This window comes from Oncorhynchus keta, chromosome 13 (assembly GCF_023373465.1).
Source record: "Oncorhynchus keta strain PuntledgeMale-10-30-2019 chromosome 13, Oket_V2, whole genome shotgun sequence".
NCBI classification, from domain to species: Eukaryota; Metazoa; Chordata; class Actinopteri; order Salmoniformes; family Salmonidae; genus Oncorhynchus; species Oncorhynchus keta.
Window position 1 is genome coordinate 20,317,173 of NC_068433.1, and position 19,106 is coordinate 20,336,278.

A 19,106-nucleotide genomic window follows, 5' to 3' on the forward strand; every position below is an offset into this window, starting at 1 on the left:
TCAGTGTTACTTGCCTCGAAGCAATCATATAAGTAATTTAGCTCATCTGGTAGGTTTGTGACAGGTTGTCCTGTATAATACTGAATAGGTACAGCAGTCTATCAAAAGACATACACATGGTGTAGTTTGCTGAAAAAAAGGATGGTTTATTGTATTGATCACATACTACAATTGGCAGGGATGAAAAATAGCTAATCATTCACACACTTCAAACTCAAATCAAATTGTGCAAACCACCTGCTCTGTCTATTCCTCGGCATGGACAAATACAATTATGCTGCAGTACCTTTTAATAGGATGCTGTGGAACACAAAACAATTACAGTGATGAACCTGAGCCTCAATATCACAGATAAACATAGACTTGGTGACAATAGCAGTACAACAGGAGTTGAAATAAATAAAGTGGAAAATTCAACTCACAGGGCTCAACACAGGGACCTTCATATCATTGTGCTCATTGACCTATACTCTGAGAAGAATCAAATGCTGAAACAAAACATGATTCTGGACAATGTAAACTAACAGCATGAATCAAACTCAAGGCTAAGCTTAAACAAAAACCCGTAATGAACACAAGAGGATATTCTCAGCCCACGTGGCCAGTATGGAGAACCCCGTTTCTCAATAAGACAACGGCAAGCATACTTCATTGTGCCTTATTCATCTTCATTGTAAATTATCAAATCAACCCAAATGTTAAAAAGAAAAATATCTAAAAAGTGCATTCACATTTTAAAAGAGGGGGTTTGGACTAGTATAAAAGTAACATTCCCTAAAATGCAATACCAATTATCATTATACAAATCACTGTCCTGTGGAATAAAATATTGATGTTCTGACATGTGGTGCAAGATATTATAAGACAACCTACATACTGTGTTAACATCCAATGAGAGAAAAGCATCGACATGACCCGTTCTTTTCCCAATCTTTCCTTCAGTCTACTTTCTAAAAACTACTCACTGCACCACACTGACTACACCAACTTGGTCTCCATATGTGTTCCATTATCTGGACTGGTCAGTTACCCCACCTTTGTTGGGCAGGATAGTGTGTGTGAAACACGCAGGATCGTATGGGTGAGTGTGTGAAACACCCAGGATCGTGTGGGTGAGAGTGTGAAACACCCAGGATCGTGTGGGTGAGAGAGTGTGAAACACCCAGGATCGTGTGGGTGAGAGTGTGTGAAACACCCAGGATCGTGTGGGTGAGAGTGTGAAACACCCAGGATCGTGTGGGTGAGAGTGTGAAACACCCAGGATCGTGTGGGTGAGTGTGAAACACCCAGGATCGTGTGGGTGAGTGTGAAACACCCAGGATCGTGTGGGTGAGTGTGAAACACCCAGGATCGTGTGGGTGAGTGTGAAACACCCAGGATCGTGTGGGTGAGTGTGAAACACCCAGGATCGTGTGGGTGAGTGTGAAACACCCAGGATCGTGTGGGTGAGTGTGAAACACCCAGGATCGTGTGGGTGAGTGTGAAACACCCAGGATCGTGTGGGTGAGTGTGAAACACCCAGGATCGTGTGTGTGAGTGTGAAACACCCAGGATCGTGTGTGTGAGTGTGAAACACCCAGGATCGTGTGTGTGAGAGTGTGTGCAACACGCAGGATCGTGTGTGTGAGAAGCAGTGGAGCAGCCCCTGCTGCCTGCAGGTCAGGGGTTCTATACAGTACTGCTACGGGACTGAGGGGAAGGAGGTGGAGTGGAAAGGGAGTAGGGGTAGAGGATAGTGTAAAGCAGAAGATAAGGAATATGGGTTGAACTTACATCCATCCACGTTTCAATACCCTGTACCTATAAACCTTATGAAGTCATCATTTAATTTTACTTGACATTGAAGACTGTCAGGTTGAGGTTCAATAGTAGGCCTATTACTAATTCCTAAGCTTTGGGCATCTGAAGAATAACGAACAACTATGAGGATGAAGTTGCCCTTCGAGACTGATTTCAAGTCAGGTTAACATTTCCTCCTTGTGGTTAAGGTTATGTATCAGAGAGGGGGTAGAACTGATCCCAGATCTGTTCCTTAGGGAAACTTTTACCCCAGAGCAGGTGAAAGTAATGGAAGGGTTGACGGGTCATCGATTAAAGGTAAGAAGTGATTTTCCATAGTTGGTTAGCGTTCAGTGGAGATGTTGGTGGAGGGGTTCTGGATGTGCTGGGCGCTGCAGCCCTTACACAGGATGTGACCGTCCAGGGGGTAACAGCCTCGCTCCTCACCCTCAGAGGACAGGAGCAGACCACACTCCTGGAGGAGACAGATATCACACAGGGTCAATCCAGGAACACTGGATTAGGTTCAATTGAGGGGGCTGTGAACATTTAACATGGCCTGCCAAACTGTAAATATCATTCAACTTGAGTGACCGTTTTACTAACACAGTGACCTCTCACCTCACACACATAGCACTTGACGTGAAAGTTGCGGCCCAGGGCCACTATAATGAACGTCTCCTCCTGGCCCGGCTCGGGGATGATGACCTGGCCACACACTGAGCAGCGAGGGGCAAACTTCCTGTGTAGGACAGGAAGCAGGAAGTACAGCGTCAACGTTAACATTAGAGCTCAGAGGGTGGAAAACTAACAATCAGATATTATCATCTGTCCAATAGACGCATGTCTAAACATAAACTCGTAAAGGGTAATTCAGAAATTATTTGATCAATTAATCTTTGAATTATGCTTTGAGTTCAGGTTTTAGACATGAGTTTATTGTATGCCTGAAGTACAGTCAGTGGTCTCCCGAGTGGTGCAGAAGTGTAAGGCACTGCTTGCGATGTCACTACAGCCCCGGGTTCGAGATCTGTGAGGCGCACAATTGGCCCAGCGTCATCTCGCGATGGGATAAGGATGTGCCAGGCCGGCAGCATACACGCCGACACCCTCGCCAGTTCTACAGCGTTTCATCCGACACATTGGTGCGGCTTGCTTCAGGGTTACGTGAGCAGTGTGTCAAGAAGCTGGGCGGCTTGGCAGGGTTGTGATTTTTTCCCTCTCCCAAGTCCGTACGGGAGTTGCAGCGATGGGACAAAACTGCCAATTGGATATCATGAAATTTGGTTAAAAAAAATAAGTACAGTCAGTATCTGGCGCTGAGTACGAGTTTCCAATCCATGTTTCTGACCTGTGGAAGTCGTCAAGGCAGTGGATCTGGGAGGTGGCGTCCACGGTGAAGGGCACGCCGTCCAGACAGCAGCCACACACCACGCAGTTGAAGCAGCGCGGGTGGTAGGCATTGCCCATGGCCCGTAGGATACGGTCCAGGAAGGGCTTGGAGCACATAAAGCAGCGCTCTAGGATACTCTGAGGGGGAGGGAGAGGAGCAGCACACGTTCAGACAGAATAGTGTGTGTGTGAGAGAATCCAATAGATACGGAGAAAGAACGAAAAAGAGCAACTGATGAATTGAGAGACTACTGCTAAAAATGAATGCAGAACAAGAGAGGGAGAAGAGACTTCTCAATACATAAAGAGGGCAGTCAGTGACAGCCACTCACAATGTAACAGCTCTTGCAGTAGCTCTGCTTGTCCAGGTCGTAGAACGGTTGCCCCCGGAAAGGGGCGTGGCAGGTGGCGCAAGTGAAACACTCCACGTGGAACACCTGCTTCATGGCGATACAGCCGCTAACGTCATCAAGGACGTCGTCACCGCAACGTGCACAGCTACCTGGTAGTATTGGAAGGGGAGAAGAGATGAGGAAAATGGGAGGGACATATTGTGGAATTGAAATTAACTGTGTCGCCCAAGGGGAAATGAAGATGTGTTGACTGGACTGTTATTGACAAAGGACATACAATTTTATTAGAAAGAGGAACGTACCAAGGTATTCCTCTGTAGGGGGATGATTCATGTCATACACCAACTTCTTTGTGAGCCCATCCAACTCCTCTTGTCTCAGAACTGCTCTCCCCTGCTGGACAAATAAATGAACATTTCCCAGGAAATATAAAAAATAACGTTCAGCATTTAGATTTCACTTTCCCATTTAGATCAGTGAAACCAAAAGACTGGAGATGCAAGTATTCAAAAAGGACCATAGTTTATCTTAGAGAAACCACAAACAGTAGTTGATGTTTGAACTCCAGACACTCACCTTACTGGGCTGATAGGCGGAGCTTGGTGCCGAGCCTGACCCTGATTGATGAGTCTCTGGGCCTCTTTTGGGAGTAGGACTCTGCGATGCTCTCACTGCAGACCAGGCGGCACTCGCCTTGTAGCTCCCCTCAGAGTGCAGTTGCTGGGCTTGGGATGCGAGATTCTGGGGCGAGTTCCACAGCTTGTGCTGGCGGTGTGTGGGAGGGGTGTAACCCTGCTCGGCTTGCCTACCAGTCTGGGAGTAGGTGACAGGCTGGGCTGTTTTGACCTGGACATTGAGCCTCGGGCCAGTAGGGGTGGAGGCGGTAGTGTAGGAGGCAGGGACATGCTGGGGGTAGGGTTTGGAGACCTGGGCGTCAGTGTCGTCTGGCTGGGGGAAGTACTGGAGACCCAGGTGGGGATCACTGGGGTTTGGGGGTGCAGGATGGCTGGTGGAATGAGGAGGGAAACCCATAGACGGCCCTCCCTGAGATTGGGCTCCTGGCTGGGCTGAGGGTTTGTAGCGGTCCCCCGAGATGTGTTTGTTGTAAGGCACATTGTCGTACAGCTGCAAAAGAATGGAAAGGGACCATAAATATATATTTTTAAATCCATTCCTTACAGTGTAACTAACAACCGAGGCCTAAATATCCAGAGGAACCAGTGATAATGTTTTCATAGCTGTCTGAAAGTGTAAACAGTCTTATGCTTCTGTATTAAGTCTCGAAGGTATCCTTTGTTCCTCACAGTCCCATGTAGTCATGTAGCCTACCTGTGTGCTGCTTCGTGAATAGCTGTCCAGATCAGCCAGCATGCAGGTGAGCGAGTCAATCTCTCCCTCAATGTTGGAGTGGTGTCCAATCAGCTTCTCAGGAGGTGCAAGGTGCTTTTAAAAAAGAAATTGAGCAGGATCACATAATATAGATGGGCGCCTTTATCCAAAAAAAGTCCCAACAGAAGGAGATGGATAGGTAGAGCAAATGTAGAAACGTGCAAATGTGTTTGTCCCAATACATTTTAATATTGGATAGTATGAGCAATTTCTGGTTTCATAACAATATTACATTACTACAAATCTTTGCTTAGAAACTACACTAAACACCACAGAAAATTGGACCAATAGTCAGTGGGAATTCCAGGCTACAGAAGCAATTACAACCTACCATCAGCTGGTAGCGTTCCACGTGAGGGTTCAATGATTGGTCTTCTTCAAGCCCTTGGGTAGGTGGTTGGTCGTAGTCATTAGATTTAGGGTGAAACCCTGGGTCCTCTTTGTGGTGGTGCTGCATGGGCCCAGCTATAGAACACATACAAAACAGTGCACTTTACATTTACAAACAAGACTTAATAACCACACGGTACACACTTAACATTAATCACGTCAAACATTTATGTACATCAAGATGTTTATTTACATCAAGTGCTAATCACCAAAGGTGTTGATGTACTCAGTAGTGTGTCAGGTCCAACGCTGTACTACAAGGCTTGAGCTACAGAATAACAGAATAACTGATTTTCAGAATAGTCCATCACAAGTTCATAACAGCAAGGTTTCACACAAGACAATCCCAGTGTAATGTAAGGCCCACCACCATGTTCTTACCTGTGGATCTTGTAGCCAAGTACCTAGTGGCCATTCCGCCTCCTCCTCTGTTCTGATCATGGACCACATACTTGGACCGGGTGTCCAAGGAGACCTTCTTGGGCGGCTGTCTGTACACGGCTGGTCCAGAGTCAGACATCTGGGGGACGGGTCTCTCCGGGCTACCCAGAGTCTTCAGAGGTGGCCAGGTAGGACCAGACATGTCAGGGTTCTGAAAAAAAGGTTGTCGTGATTAAACTGTTACAATTTAAAATTATAACAAAACACTTACATGTTGGTATTAATCAGGTTCTTGTAAAAATTAAAATGCTGCACGGTCCTATTTTGGAAAGAAGATTGGTCACTGCCGCACCAACATACTTGCTGTTTGGATATTTACATCACAGGTAAGCACTATAAACCCAGAGATTTCCTATGTCAACTCACATACTTTTTTTAACAATAGGTTTGGGGAGATATCACCATTCCCAACCATAAAGGAAATTCCATTATACAGAGACACCAGAGGGTTATACTACAAAGAAGGATCAATGAGTTAGCCAGCTAACTTGCCTAAATATTCAGAAAACACTGTGTGCTTTGGAAAGCAACTTAAAAATGGACATGACCTGATTCACAGTTTCCCTTTTTGTATTTGTTTTTGCCCTAGCAATACACATCTGATACAAATAATCAAAGCTTGATGAGTTGGTTATTTGAATCAGCTGTGTAGTGCTAGGGCAAAAGCCAAAACATGCACCTGGGGGTGGGGCATGACCATGTTTAGGAAACCGTGGTCTAATTGACTCAACAAGAAAGATCTAAGTTAAAGGTCCTTGATTGTAATGAACCAGAATATGAATAGTTATTTCTGGTTGTTTATCAAAGTTAGCTGGCTATAACTCATTGATCCAGCTATGTAGTTTACCACTCTGTTACATAGATTGTGCCAACACACACACTCAAAAAATAAAACACACCACAAATTCCTCATATGTGAGACCTATGGCTTGTCCCACAAGGATGAATGTTAGAACCAGGTATAAACAGGGCTAATGTGTATAGCGTTTTTATTCATTCTTGAAAGATATTCTGTAAAGGCCTTCCGGGTGGAGCAGTGGTCTAAGGCTGTGACACCAGATATTCTGGATTTGATTTTACTGACAGAATTAAGGGTCCCATGAAAAACATGTTATGGAGTCCAGCAACAAAGAAGTAAAAATATCCAAGGCAATTGTCATGTTACCAGTCAGGTAGTTGTTTCTGCAGTTTAATTTACATTCTATTGTTTTCTACTCGTTCCCTTCAGGACCTCTCCCACATCCTCCTGCTGAAGATGTTGGACCTGATGACTACAGCCGCGGGGGAGAACGAGGTACTACCGGACCTAGAGGAGGTACTAGGGGAGAGGTCGGAGGTGGTGTACCAGCTACCCCTCACCCAACGGGAAAGTAAGGCAGGATGCCGGAACTTCTATTGGAAGACCTTCACATCATGTTAGCCCACCTCCTCACCATCACCTAGCAGCCCCTCTTCTTCCTGTTGGATCACTCAAAGACCTATTTCTTAGTGTCACACAGGTACTGTAAAGGTCTAGATTGTTGGTGTATGCTTGACGTCAAATAAAAAAAAACTTAATGTCCTGCTTTTCAAATCAAACTTTTTATTTGTCACGTGACAAATACAAGTGTAGACCTTGAAGTGCATACGTACAAGCCCATAACCAACGATGCTTTAAGAAAAAGTTCAATAAAATTAACAAATAATTCAACAGCAGCATTAAATAACAAGCAAGGCTGTAAACAGGTAGTACCGGTACAGAGTCAATGTGCGGGGGCACTGGTAAGTTAAGGTAATTTGTACATGTAGAGTGAAAGTGACTATGCATAGATTATAAACAGAGAGTAGCAGCAGCGTAAAAGAGGAGTCTGGGTAGCCCTTTGATTAGCTGTTCAGGAGTCTTATTACATTTACATTACATTTAAGTCATTTAGCAGACGCTCTTATCCAGAGCGACTTACAAATTGGTGCATTCACCTTATGACATCCAGTGGAACAGCCACTTTACAATAGTGCATCCAAATCTTTTAAGGGGGGTGAGAAGGATTACTTTATCCTATCCTAGGTATTCCTTAAAGAGGTGGGGTTTCAGGTGTCTCCGGAAGGTGGTGATTGACTCCACTGTCCTGGCGTCGTGATGGAGTGTGTTCCACCATTGGGGAGCCAGAGCAGCGAACAGTTTTGACTGGGCTGAGCGGGAACTGTACTTCCTCAGTGGTAGGGAGGCGAGCAGGCCAGAGGTGGATGAACGCAGTGCCCTTGTTTGGGTGTAGGGCCTGATCAGAGCCTGGAGGTACTGAGGTGCCGTTCCCCTCACAGCTCCGTAGGCAAGCACCATGGTCTTGTAGCGGATGCGAGCTTCAACTGGAAGCCAGTGGAGAGAGCGGAGGAGCGGGGTGACGTGAGAGAACTTGGGAAGGTTGAACACCAGACGGGCTGTGGCGTTCTGGATGAGTTGTAGGGGTTTAATGGCACAGGCAGGGAGCCCAGCCAACAGCGAGTTGCAGTAATCCAGACGGGAGATGACAAGTGCCTGGATTAGGACCTGCGCCGCTTCCTGTGTGAGGCAGGGTCGTACTCTGCGGATGTTGTAGAGCATGAACCTACAGGAACGGGCCACCGCCTTGATGTTAGTTGAGAACGACAGGGTGTTGTCCAGGATCACGCCAAGGTTCTTAGCGCTCTGGGAGGAGGACACAATGGAGTTGTCAACCGTGATGGCGAGATCATGGAACGGGCAGTCCTTCCCGGCAGGAAGAGCAGCTCCGTCTTGCCGAGGTTCAGCTTGAGGTGGTGATCCGTCATCCACACTGATATGTCTGCCAGACATGCAGAGATGCGATTCGCCACCTGGTCATCAGAAGGAGGAAAGGAGAAGATTAATTGTGTGTCGTCTGCATAGCAATGATAGGAGAGACCATGTGAGGTTATGACAGAGCCAAGTGACTTGGTGTATAGCGAGAATAGGAGAGGGCCTAGAACAGAGCCCTGGGGGACACCAGTGGTGAGAGCGCGTGGTGAGGAGACAGATTCTCGCCACGCCACCTGGTAGGAGCGACCTGTCAGGTAGGACGCAATCCAAGCGTGGGCCGCGCCGGAGATGCCCAACTCGGAGAGGGTGGAGAGGAGGATCTGATGGTTCACAGTATCGAAGGTAGCCGATAGGTCTAGAAGGATGAGAGCAGAGGAGAGAGAGTTAGCTTTAGCGGTGCGGAGCGCCTCCGTGATACAGAGAAGAGCAGTCTCAGTTGAATGACTAGTCTTGAAACCTGACTGATTTGGATCAAGAAGGTCATTCTGAGAGAGATAGCGGGAGAGCTGGCCAAGGACGGCACGTTCAAGAGTTTTGGAGAGAAAAGAAAGAAGGGATACTGGTCTGTAGTTGTTGACATCGGAGGGATCGAGTGTAGGTTTTTTCAGAAGGGGTGCAACTCTCGCTCTCTTGAAGACAGAAGGGACGTAGCCAGCGGTCAGGGATGAGTTGATGAGCGAGGTGAGGTAAGGGAGAAGGTCTCCGGAAATGGTCTGGAGAAGAGAGGAGGGGATAGGGTCGAGCGGGCAGGTTGTTGGGCGGCCGGCCGTCACAAGACGCGAGATTTCATCTGGAGAGAGAGGGGAGAAAGAGGTCAGAGCACCGGGTAGGGCAGTGTGAGCAGAACCAGCGGTGTCGTTTGACTTAGCAAACGAGGATCGGATGTCGTCGACCTTCTTTTCAAAATGGTTGACGAAGTCATCTGCAGAGAGGGAGGAGGGGGGAGGATTCAGGAGGGAGGAGAAGGTGGCAAAGAGCTTCCTAGGGTTAGAGGCAGATGCTTGGAATTTAGAGTGGTAGAAAGTGGCTTTAGCAGCAGAGACAGAGGAGGAAAATGTAGAGAGGAGGGAGCGAAAGGATGCCAGGTCCGCAGGGAGGCGAGTTTTCCTCCATTTCCGCTCGGCTGCCCGGAGCCCTGTTCTGTGAGCTCGCAATGAGTCGTCGAGCCACGGAGCGGGAGGGAGGACCGAGCCGGCCTGGAAGATAGGGGACATAGAGAGTCAAAGGATGCAGAAAGGGAGGAGAGGAGGGTTGAGGAGGCAGAATCAGGAGATAGGTTGGAGAAGGTTTGAGCAGAGGGAAGAGATGATAGGATGGAAGAGGAGAGAGTAGCGGGGGAGAGAGAGCGAAGGTTGGGACGGCGCGATACCATCCGAGTAGGGGCAGTGTGGGAAGTGTTGGATGAGAGCGAGAGGGAAAAGGATACAAGGTAGTGGTCGGAGACTTGGAGGGGAGTTGCAATGAGGTTAGTGGAAGAACAGCATCTAGTAAAGATGAGGTCGAGCGTATTGCCTGCCTTGTGAGTAGGGGGAAGGTGAGAGGGTGAGGTCAAAAGAGGAAAGGAGTGGAAAGAAGGAGGCAGAGAGGAATGAGTCAAAGGTAGACGTGGGGAGGTTAAAGTCGCCCAGAACTGTGAGAGGTGAGCCGTCCTCAGGAAAGGAGCTTATCAAGACATCAAGCTCATTGATGAACTCTCCGAGGGGACCTGGAGGGCGATAAATGATAAGGATGTTAAGCTTGAAAGGGCTTATAGCTTGGGGATAGAAGCTGTTAAGAAGCCTTTTGGACATCGACTTGGCGCTCTGGTACCGCTTGCCGTGCAGTAGCAGAGAGAACAGTCTATGACTAGGGTGGCTGGATTCTGACCATTTTTAGGGAATTCCTCTGACACCACCTGTTATAGAGGTCCTGGATGGCAGGAAGCTTGGCCCCAGTGATGTACTGGGCCGTCCGCACTACCCTCTGTAGTGCCTTACAGTCGGAGGCCGAACAGTTGCCATACCAGGTAGTGGTGCAACCAGTCAGGATGCTATCGATGATGCAGCTGTAGAACATTGTGGATCTGAGGACCGATGCCAAATCTTTTCAGGCTCGAGGGGGAATTGGATTTGTCGTGTCCTCTTCAAGACTGTGTGTTTGGACCATGACAGTTCGTTGGTGATGTGGATACCAAGGAACTTGAAGCTCTCAACCTGTTCCACTGAAGCCTGTCGATGAGAATGGGGACGTGCTCGGTCCTCCTTTTCCTGTAGTTCATAAGTATGTCCTTTGTTTTGATCATATTGAGGAAGAGGTTGTTGTCCTTGCACCACACGATCAGGTCTCTGACATCCTCCTTATAGGCTGTCTCATCATTGTCAGTGATCACTGTCATTGGCACACTTGGATTTGGAGACGTGCCTGGCCATGCAGTCATGAGTGAACAGGGAGTACAGGACAGGACTGAGCATGCACACCTGAGGGCCCCTAGTGTTGTGGGCCAGCGTGGCGGATGGGGTGATCCCTACCCTTACCACCTGGGGGTGGCCCGTCAGAAAGTTCAGGATCCAGTTGCAGAGGGAGGTATTTAGTCCCAGGGTCCTGATCTTGGTGTTGAGCTGAGGGCACTATGGTGTTGAACACTGAGCTGTAATCAATGAACAGCATTCTCACATAGGTGTTCCTTTTGTTCTGGTGGGAAAGGGCAGTATTGAGTACAATAGGGATTGCATCATCTGTGGATCTGTTGGTGCGGTATGCAAATTAGGAGTGGGTCTAGGGTATCTGGGATAATGGTGTTGATGTGAGCCATGACCAGCCTTTCAAAGCATGTCAAGGCTACAGATGTGAGCGCTACGGTCAGTAGTCAGTTAGGTTACCTTAGTGTTTTGGGAACAGGGTATATGGTGATCTGCTTGAAACATGTTGGTATTACACACTCAGACAAAGACCTTTTGAAAATGTCAGTGAGGACACTTGCCAGTTGGTCAGCGCATGCTCGGAGCACACATCCTGGTAAGCAGTCTGACCCTGCAGCCTTGTGAATATTGACTTGTTTAAAGGTCTTACTTCAGCTACGGAGAACATGATCAAAATTGTCCGGAACAGCTGGAGCACTCATGCATGTTTCAGTGTTACCTGCCTCGAAGCAATCATATAAGTAATTTAGCTCATCTGGTAGGTTTGTGACAGGTTGTCCTGTATAATACTGAATAGGTACAGCAGTCTATCAAAAGACATACACATGGTGTAGTTTGCTGAAAAAAGGATGGTTTATTGTATTGATCACATACTACAATTGGCATTAGGGATGAAAAATAGCTAATCATTCACACACTTCAAACTCAAATCAAATTGTGCAAACCATAAATCAAACTCCTAAGGCTAAACTTAAACAAAAACCCAAAGTGAACACAAGAGGATGTTCTCAGCCCACGTGGCCAGTATGGAGAAGCCGGTTTCTCAGTAAGACAATGGCAAGCATCATCTTCATTGTAAATTATCAAATCAACCCAAATGTTAAACAAGGAAAAATATCTAAAAAGCACAGTCACATTTTAAAAGAGGGGGTTTGGACTAGCATAACATTCCCTAAAATGCAGTACCAATTACCATTATACATATCACTGTACTGTGGAATAAAATATTGATGTTCTGTTCTGATTTGTGGTGCAAGATATTATAAGACAAACTACATACTGTGTTAACATCCAATGAGAGAAAAGCATTGACATGACCCGTTCTTTTCCCAATCTTTCCTTCAGTCTACTTTCTAAAAACTACTCACTGCACCACACTGACTACACCCACTTGGTCTCCATATGTGTTCCATTATCTGGACTGGTCAGTTACCTCACAGCCAGGAAGACTTTGTATTCCTCAATATCACCTCATCTTCCTACTTATCCTCCACATCCAAAATATCTATCAATAATTTTCCATAGAGCTCCTTCAATGTCCCACCTTTGTTGGGCAGGATAGTGTGTGTGTGTGTGTGTGTGTGTGTGTGTGTGTGTGTGAAACAGTGCAACACGCAGGATCGTGTGGGTGAGTGTGCAACACGCAGGATCGTGTGGGTGAGAAGCAGTGGAGCAGCCCCTGCTGCCTGCAGGTCAGGGGCTCTATACAGTACTGCTATGGGACTGAGGGGAAGGAGGTGGAGTGGAAAGGGAGTAGGGGTAGAGGATAGTGTAAAGCAGAAGATAAGGAAAATGGGTTGAACTTACATCCATCCACTTATGAAGTCATCATTTAATTTTACTTGACATTGAAGACTGTCAGGTTGAGGTTCAATAGTAGGCCTATTACTAATTCCTAAGCTTTGGGCATCTGAAGAATAACGAACAACTATGAGGATGAAGTTGCCCTTCGAGACTTATTTAAAGTCAGGTTAACATTTCCTCCTTGTGGTTAAGGTTATGTATCAGAGGGGGGTAAAACTGAGCCCAGATCTGTTCCTTCGGGCAACTTTTACCCCAGAGCAGGTGAAAGTAATGGAAGGGTTGACGGGTCATCGATTAAAGGTAAGAAGTGATTTTCCATAGTTGGTTAGCGTTCAGTGGAGATGTTGGTGGAGGGGTTCTGGATGTGCTGGGCGCTGCAGCCCTTACACAGGATGTGACCATCCAGGGGGTAACAGCCTCGCTCCTCACCCTCAGAGGACAGGAGCAGACCACACTCCTGGAGGAGACAGATATCACACAGGGTCAATCCAGGAACACTGGATTAGGTTCAATTGAAGGGGCTGTGAACATTTAACATGGCCTGCCAAACTGTAAATATCATTCAACTTGAGTGACCGTTTTACTAACACGGTGACCTCTCACCTCACACACATAGCACTTGACGTGGAAGTTGCGGCCCAGCGCCACTATAATGACCGTCTCTTCCTGGCCCGGCTCGGCGATGATGACCTGGCCACACACTGAGCAGCGAGGGGCAAACTTCCTGTGTGGGACAGGAAGCAGGAAGTACCAGTGTCAACACTAACATAAAAGCTCAGAGGGTGGAAAACTAACAATCAGATATAATAATCTGTCCAATGGACACATGTCTAAATTTAAACTCGTAAAGGGTAATTCAGAAATGATTTGATCAATGGGAGACTTGATCAATTAAACTTTGAATTATGCTTTGAGTGCAGGTTTTAGACATGAGTTGATTGAGTGGTTCAGCAGTGTAAGGCACTGCTTGAGATGTCACGACAGCGTCGGGTTCGAGATCCGTGAGGAGGCGCACAATTGGCCCAGTCTCCAACCCAGGGTTAGGGGAGGGTTTTGCTTGCCGGGATATCCTTTTCCCATCGCGCTCTAGCGATGGGATAAGGATGTGCCAGGCCGGCAGCATACACGCCGACACCCTCGCCAGTTCTACAGCGTTTCATCCGACACATTGGTGCGGCTTGCTTCAGGGTTACGTGAGCAGTGTGTCAAGAAGCTGGGCGGCTTGGCGGGGTTGTGATTTCGCCTCTTGAGTCCGTACGGGAGTTGCAGCGATGGGACAAAACTAACTGCCAATTGGATATCATGAAATTGGGTAAAAAAAAAATAAGTAGTCAGTATCTGGCGCCAAGTAAGTGTTTCCTATCCATGTTGCTGACCTGTGGAAGTCGTCAAGGCAGTGGATCTGGGAGGTGGCGTCCACGGTGAAGGGCACGCCGTCCAGGCAGCAGCCACACACAACACAGTTGAAGCAGCGCGGGTGGTAGGCACTGCCCATAGACCACAGGATACGGTCCAGGATGGGCTTGGAGCACATAAAGCAGCGCTCTAGGATACTCTGAGGGGGGAGGGAGAGGAGCAGCACACGTTCAGACAGAATAGTGTGTGTGTGAGAGAATCCAATAGATACGGAGAAACAAAAAAAGAGCAACTGATGAATTGAGAGACTACTGCTAAAAATAAATGTAGAACAAAAGAGAGGGAGAAGAGACTTCTCAATACATAAAGAGGACAGTCAGTGACAGCCACTCACAATGTAACAGCTCTTGCAGTAGCTCTGCTTGTCCAGGTCGTAGAACGGTTGCCCCCGGAAAGGGGCTTGGCAGATGACGCAAGTGAAACGCTCCACGGCGATACAGCCGCCAAGGATTTCGTCACCCCAACGTGCACAGCTACCTGGTAGTATTGGAAGGGGAGAAGAGATGAGGAAAATGGGAGGGACATATTGTGGAATTGAAATTAACTGTGTTGCCCAAGGGGAAATGAAGATGTGTTGACTGGACTGTTATTGACAAAGGACATACAATTTTATTAGAAAGAGGAACGTACCAAGGTATTCCTCTGTAGGGGGATGATTCATGTCATACACCAACTTCTTTGTGAGCCCATCCAACTCCTCTCGTCTCAGAACTGCGCTCCGCTGCTGGACAAATAAATGAACATTTCCCAGGAAATATAAAAAATAACGTTCAGCATTTAGATTTCACTTTCCCATTTAGATCAGTGAAAGACTGGAGAAGCAAGTATTCAAAAAGGACCAAAGTTTATCTTAGAGAAACCACAAACAGTAGTTGATGTTTGAACTCCAGACACTCACCTTACTGGGCTGATAGGCGGAGCTTGGTGCCGAGCCTGACCCTGATTGATGAGTCTCTGGGCCTCTTTTGGGAGTGGGACTCTGCGATGCTCTCACTGCAGACCAGGCGGTACTCGCCTTGTAGCTCCCCTCAGAGTGCAGTTGCTGGGCTTGGGATGCGAGATTCTGGGGCGAGTTCCGCAACATGTGCTGGAGGTGTGGGGGAGGGGTGTAACCCTGCTCAGCTTGCCTACCAGTCTGGGAGTAGGTGACAGGCTGAGCTGTTTTGACCTGGACACTGAACCTCGGGCCAGTAGGGGTGGAGGCGGTAGTGTAGGAGGCAGGTACATGCTGGGGGTAGGGTTTGGAGACCTGGGCGTCAGTGTAGTCTGGCTGGGGGAAGTACTGGAGACCCTGGTGGGGATCACTGGGGTTTGGGGAAGCAGGATGGTCCGTGGACTGAGGTGGTAAACCCATAGACGGCCATCCCTGAGATTTGGCTCCTGGCTGGGCTGAGGGTTTGTTGTAAGGCACGTTGTCGTACAGCTGCAAAATAATGGAAAGGGACCATAAATACATTGTAAGTACTGGATTAAAAAATATATGTAACTAACAACCGAGGCCTAAATATCCAGAGGAACCAGTGATAATGTTTTCATGGCTGTCTGAAAGTGTAAACAGTCTTATGCTTCTGTATTAAGTCTCGAAGGTATCCTTTGTTCCTCACAGTCCCATGTAGTCATGTAGCCTACCTGTGTGCTGCTTCGTGAATAGCTGTCCAGATCAGCCAGCATGCAGGTGAGTGAGTCAATCTCTCCCTCAATGTTCAAATAGTTTCCAATCGGCTTCTCAGGGTGTGCAAGGTGCTTTTAAAAAAGAAATTGAGCAGGATCACATAATAAAGATGGATTCCTTAATAACATGTCAATAGAGGGAGATGGATAGGTATACAAAAAAGAAATGGCCAAATATATTTGTCCATTGTCCAAATACATTTTTATTTGAATATTATGAGTAATTTCTGGCTTTATAACAAAATTAAATGACTACAAATCTTTGCCTGGAAACTACACTAAACACTATGGTGAAATGGATTAATAGTCAGTGGGGATTCCAGGCTACAGAAACAATTACAACCTACCATCAGCTGGTAGCGGTCCATGTGAGGGTTCAATGATTGGTCTTCTTTGAGTCTTTGGGGAGGTGGTTGGTAGTAGTGGTCAATAGATTTAAGGTGAAACCCTGGGTCCTCTTGGTGGTGGTGCTGCATGGGCCCAGCTGTAGAACACATACAAATCAGTGCACTTTACATTTACAAACAAGACTTAATAACCACAGGGTACACACTTAACATTAATCACGTCAAACATTTACTTCAAGATGTTTATTTACATCAAGTGCTAATCACCAAAGGTGTTGATGTACTCAGTAGTGCGTCGGGGCCAACGTTCTACTCCAAGGCTTGAGCTACAGAATAACAGACTTCTGATTTTCAAAATAGTCCATCACAAGTTCATAATAGCAAGGTTTCACACAAGACAAGCCCAGTGTAATGTAAGGCCCATCACCATGTTCTTACCTGTGGGTCCAGAAGCCATGTCCCGAGTGGCCATTCCGCCTCCTCCTCTGTTCTGGTCATGGACCACATACTTGGGCCGGGTGTCCGAGGAGACCTTCTTGGGCGGCTGTCTGTACACGGCTGGTCCAGAGTCGGACATCTGGGGGACGGGTCTCTCCGGGCTATCCGGAGTCTTCGGAGGCGGCCAGGTATGACCAGACACGTCAGGGTTCTGAAAGAAAAATAGGTTGTCGTGATTAAACTGTTGTGCAAGTGTTTTATAGTTTTAAAATATATGTTGGTATTAATAAGTTTCTCATATAAAAATAAAAAAAACAGGTGCACTGTTATTTAGGTTACAGGTAAGTACTGGAAACCCAATGATGCTTCAACCTGGATGTCCTGTGTCAACTCACATACGCAGATTAACAATAGTCTTATAGTTGAGAAGCAGCAAGAGAGTACCATTACCAACCATAAGGGAATTCCAGCAGACAAAGACACAAGAGGGGTATACCACAAAGCAGGGTCAAGGAGTTAGCCAGAATAATTATTCAGAAAGAACTGTATTCTTCAGAAAGAAACTTAAAATGTGCGTTGCCTGATTCAGGGTTGCCCTGGGTGCATGTTTTTCTTTTTGCCCTAGCAATACACAGCTGATTCAAATAATCAAAGCTTGATGATTTGGTTATTTGAATCAGCTGTGTAGTGCTAGGGCAAAAGCCAAAACATTCACCTGAGGGCGGGGCATGACCATGTTTGGGAAACCCTGGTCTAATTGACTCAGCGACAGAAAAAAAACACAGCAAAGTTTAACTCCCTTAATGAACCAGAAAATCAAGTTATTTCTGGATGTGCATTACATTTGGCTGGCTAACTCATTGATCCAGCTATGCAGTATACCACTATGTTTCACAGAGTGAACCAACACACACACTCAAAGAACAAAATACGTGCACGATACCACAGGTGCGAGATCTATGGCTTGTCCCACAACAAAAAAGGACGCATGTTTGAACCAGGTATAAACAGGGTAAATGTGCATAGTGTTTTTATTCATTCTTGAAAGATATTCTGTAATATTGTCAGTTCAAAAGTGATACAATTTCAAGAGGACTGGGCAGATTAAATGACCATAACTTGTACTTGTTAAATGATTTGATGAAGCTTCTGATAATGTCTTGGTCCTTGAATAACTGACAGAAGTGGTCCCATGAAAACCCATCATGTTATGGAGTCTAGCAACAAAGAAGATCAAATATACATGGCCATATCCATGGTGCCAGTCAGGTTGTGGTTTCTGTAGTTGTATTTTATTCTATTGTACTGTACTCTACAGGACCTCTCACACATCCTCCTGCTGAAGATGTTGGACCTGATGGCCACAGCCGCGGGAGGGAACGAGGTACTACCGGACCTGGAGGAGGCACTCGGGGTGAGGTCGGAGGTGGTGCGCCAGCTACCCCTCAACCAACGTGAACGCAAGGCAGGATGCCGGAACTTCTATTGGAAGACCTTCACATCATGTTAGCCCGCCTCCTCACCATCACCAAGCAGCCCCTCTTCTTCCTGTTGGATCATTTAAAGACCTATTTCTTACAATGTCACACATGTACTGTAAAATGATAGATATTTAATGTTTTGCATTGATTAAGGTCTGGAAAAAATCAAATAAACTTATTGTAATGTTCTAAGTATGTCACTTTCTCATAGGTTGTCATGTGAAATAATACTGAACAGGTTTAAGGTTGGGGTCTAGTACAGCAGTCTATCAAAAGACATATAGTTGAAGTCGGATGTTTACATAAACCTTGGCCAAATACATTTAAATTCAGTTTTTCACAATTCCTGACATTTAATCTAAGTAAAAATTCCCTTTCTTAGGTCAGTTAAGATTATCACTTTATTTTAAGAATGTGAAACATGCAGAAAAATAGTAGAGAGAATGATTTATTTCAGCTTTTAAATCTTTTACATACAGTACAATCAATTAGTATTTGGTAGCATTGCCTTTAAATTGTTTAACTTGGGTCAAACGTTTCAAGTAGCCTTCCACAAGCTTCCCACAATAAGTTGGGTGAATTTCGGCTAATTCCTCCTGACAGAGCTGGTGTAACTGAGTGAGGTTTGTAGGCCTCCTTGCTCACACACACTTTTTCAGTTCTGCCCACAAATTCTCTATAGGATTGAGGTCAGGGCTTTGTGATGGCCACTCAAATACCTTGACTTTGCTGTCCTTAATCCATTTTGCCACAACTTTGGAAGTATGCTTGGGGTCATTGCCCATTTAGAAGACACATTTGCGACCAAGCTTTAACTTCCTGACTGATGTCTTGAGATGTTGTTTCCACATATCCACATAATTTTCCATCCTCATGATGCCATCTACTTTGTGAAGTGTACCAGTCCCTCCTGCAGCAAAGCACCCCCACAACATGATGCTGCCACCCCCATGCTTCACGGTTGGGATGGTGTTCTTAGGTTTGCAAGCCTCCCCCTTTTTCCTCCAAACATAACG

General features: G+C 46.4%; 2 protein-coding genes across 42 annotated transcripts in view; one reads left to right on the top strand and one right to left on the bottom strand.

Annotated features, from left to right (window-relative positions):
- LOC118391990 (thyroid receptor-interacting protein 6-like) overlaps positions 1–19,106 on the bottom strand; it is a 75,040-nt gene that overhangs the window by 42,800 nt on the left and 13,134 nt on the right. For 10 of the 40 annotated variants that reach the window (XM_052459554.1, XM_052459557.1, XM_052459539.1 and 7 more), the window contains exons 1-2: positions 6,293–6,359; positions 5,685–5,895 (exon numbers count right to left, since the gene is read on the bottom strand). In XM_052459554.1, the coding sequence (XP_052315514.1) occupies positions 5,685–5,895; positions 6,293–6,343 (262 nt within the window). In that variant the 5' untranslated portion in view covers positions 6,344–6,359. Of the gene's footprint in view, positions 1–646; positions 2,255–2,400; positions 2,522–3,130; positions 3,310–3,503; positions 3,674–3,826; positions 3,921–4,100; positions 4,650–4,853; positions 4,968–5,244; positions 5,379–5,684; positions 5,896–6,114; positions 6,375–13,044; positions 13,195–13,340; positions 13,462–14,113; positions 14,293–14,487; positions 14,631–14,783; positions 14,878–15,051; positions 15,577–15,782; positions 15,897–16,171; positions 16,309–16,609; positions 16,821–17,063; positions 17,229–19,106 lie in introns of those variants that run through there. The other 30 variants (XM_052459555.1, XM_052459556.1, XM_052459540.1 and 27 more) reach the window with 26 other exon arrangements.
- On the top strand, positions 17,376–18,278 carry LOC118391993 (somatostatin-1-like). Of its 2 annotated transcripts, none has more exons than XM_052459583.1 (2): positions 17,376–17,621; positions 17,928–18,278. In XM_052459583.1, the coding sequence occupies exons 1-2, from the start codon at positions 17,481–17,483 to the stop codon at positions 18,117–18,119; spliced, it is 333 nt and encodes a 110-aa protein (XP_052315543.1). In that variant the 5' UTR covers positions 17,376–17,480; the 3' UTR covers positions 18,120–18,278. The 2 variants fall into 2 exon arrangements, with proteins under 2 accessions (XP_052315543.1, XP_052315544.1); XM_052459584.1 differs by having other exon boundaries at positions 17,391–17,610.

What these genes read in the sequence shown, in the direction of transcription:
- LOC118391993 (XM_052459583.1), top strand. Translation starts at nt 17,481, where the DNA reads ATGCAGTATACCACTATGTTTCACAGAGTGAACCAACACACACACTCA. An exon ending in TTGAACCAGGTATAAACAGG is followed by an intron (nt 17,622 to 17,927) that starts GTAAATGTGCAT and finishes TGTACTCTACAG; the next exon opens with GACCTCTCACACATCCTCCT.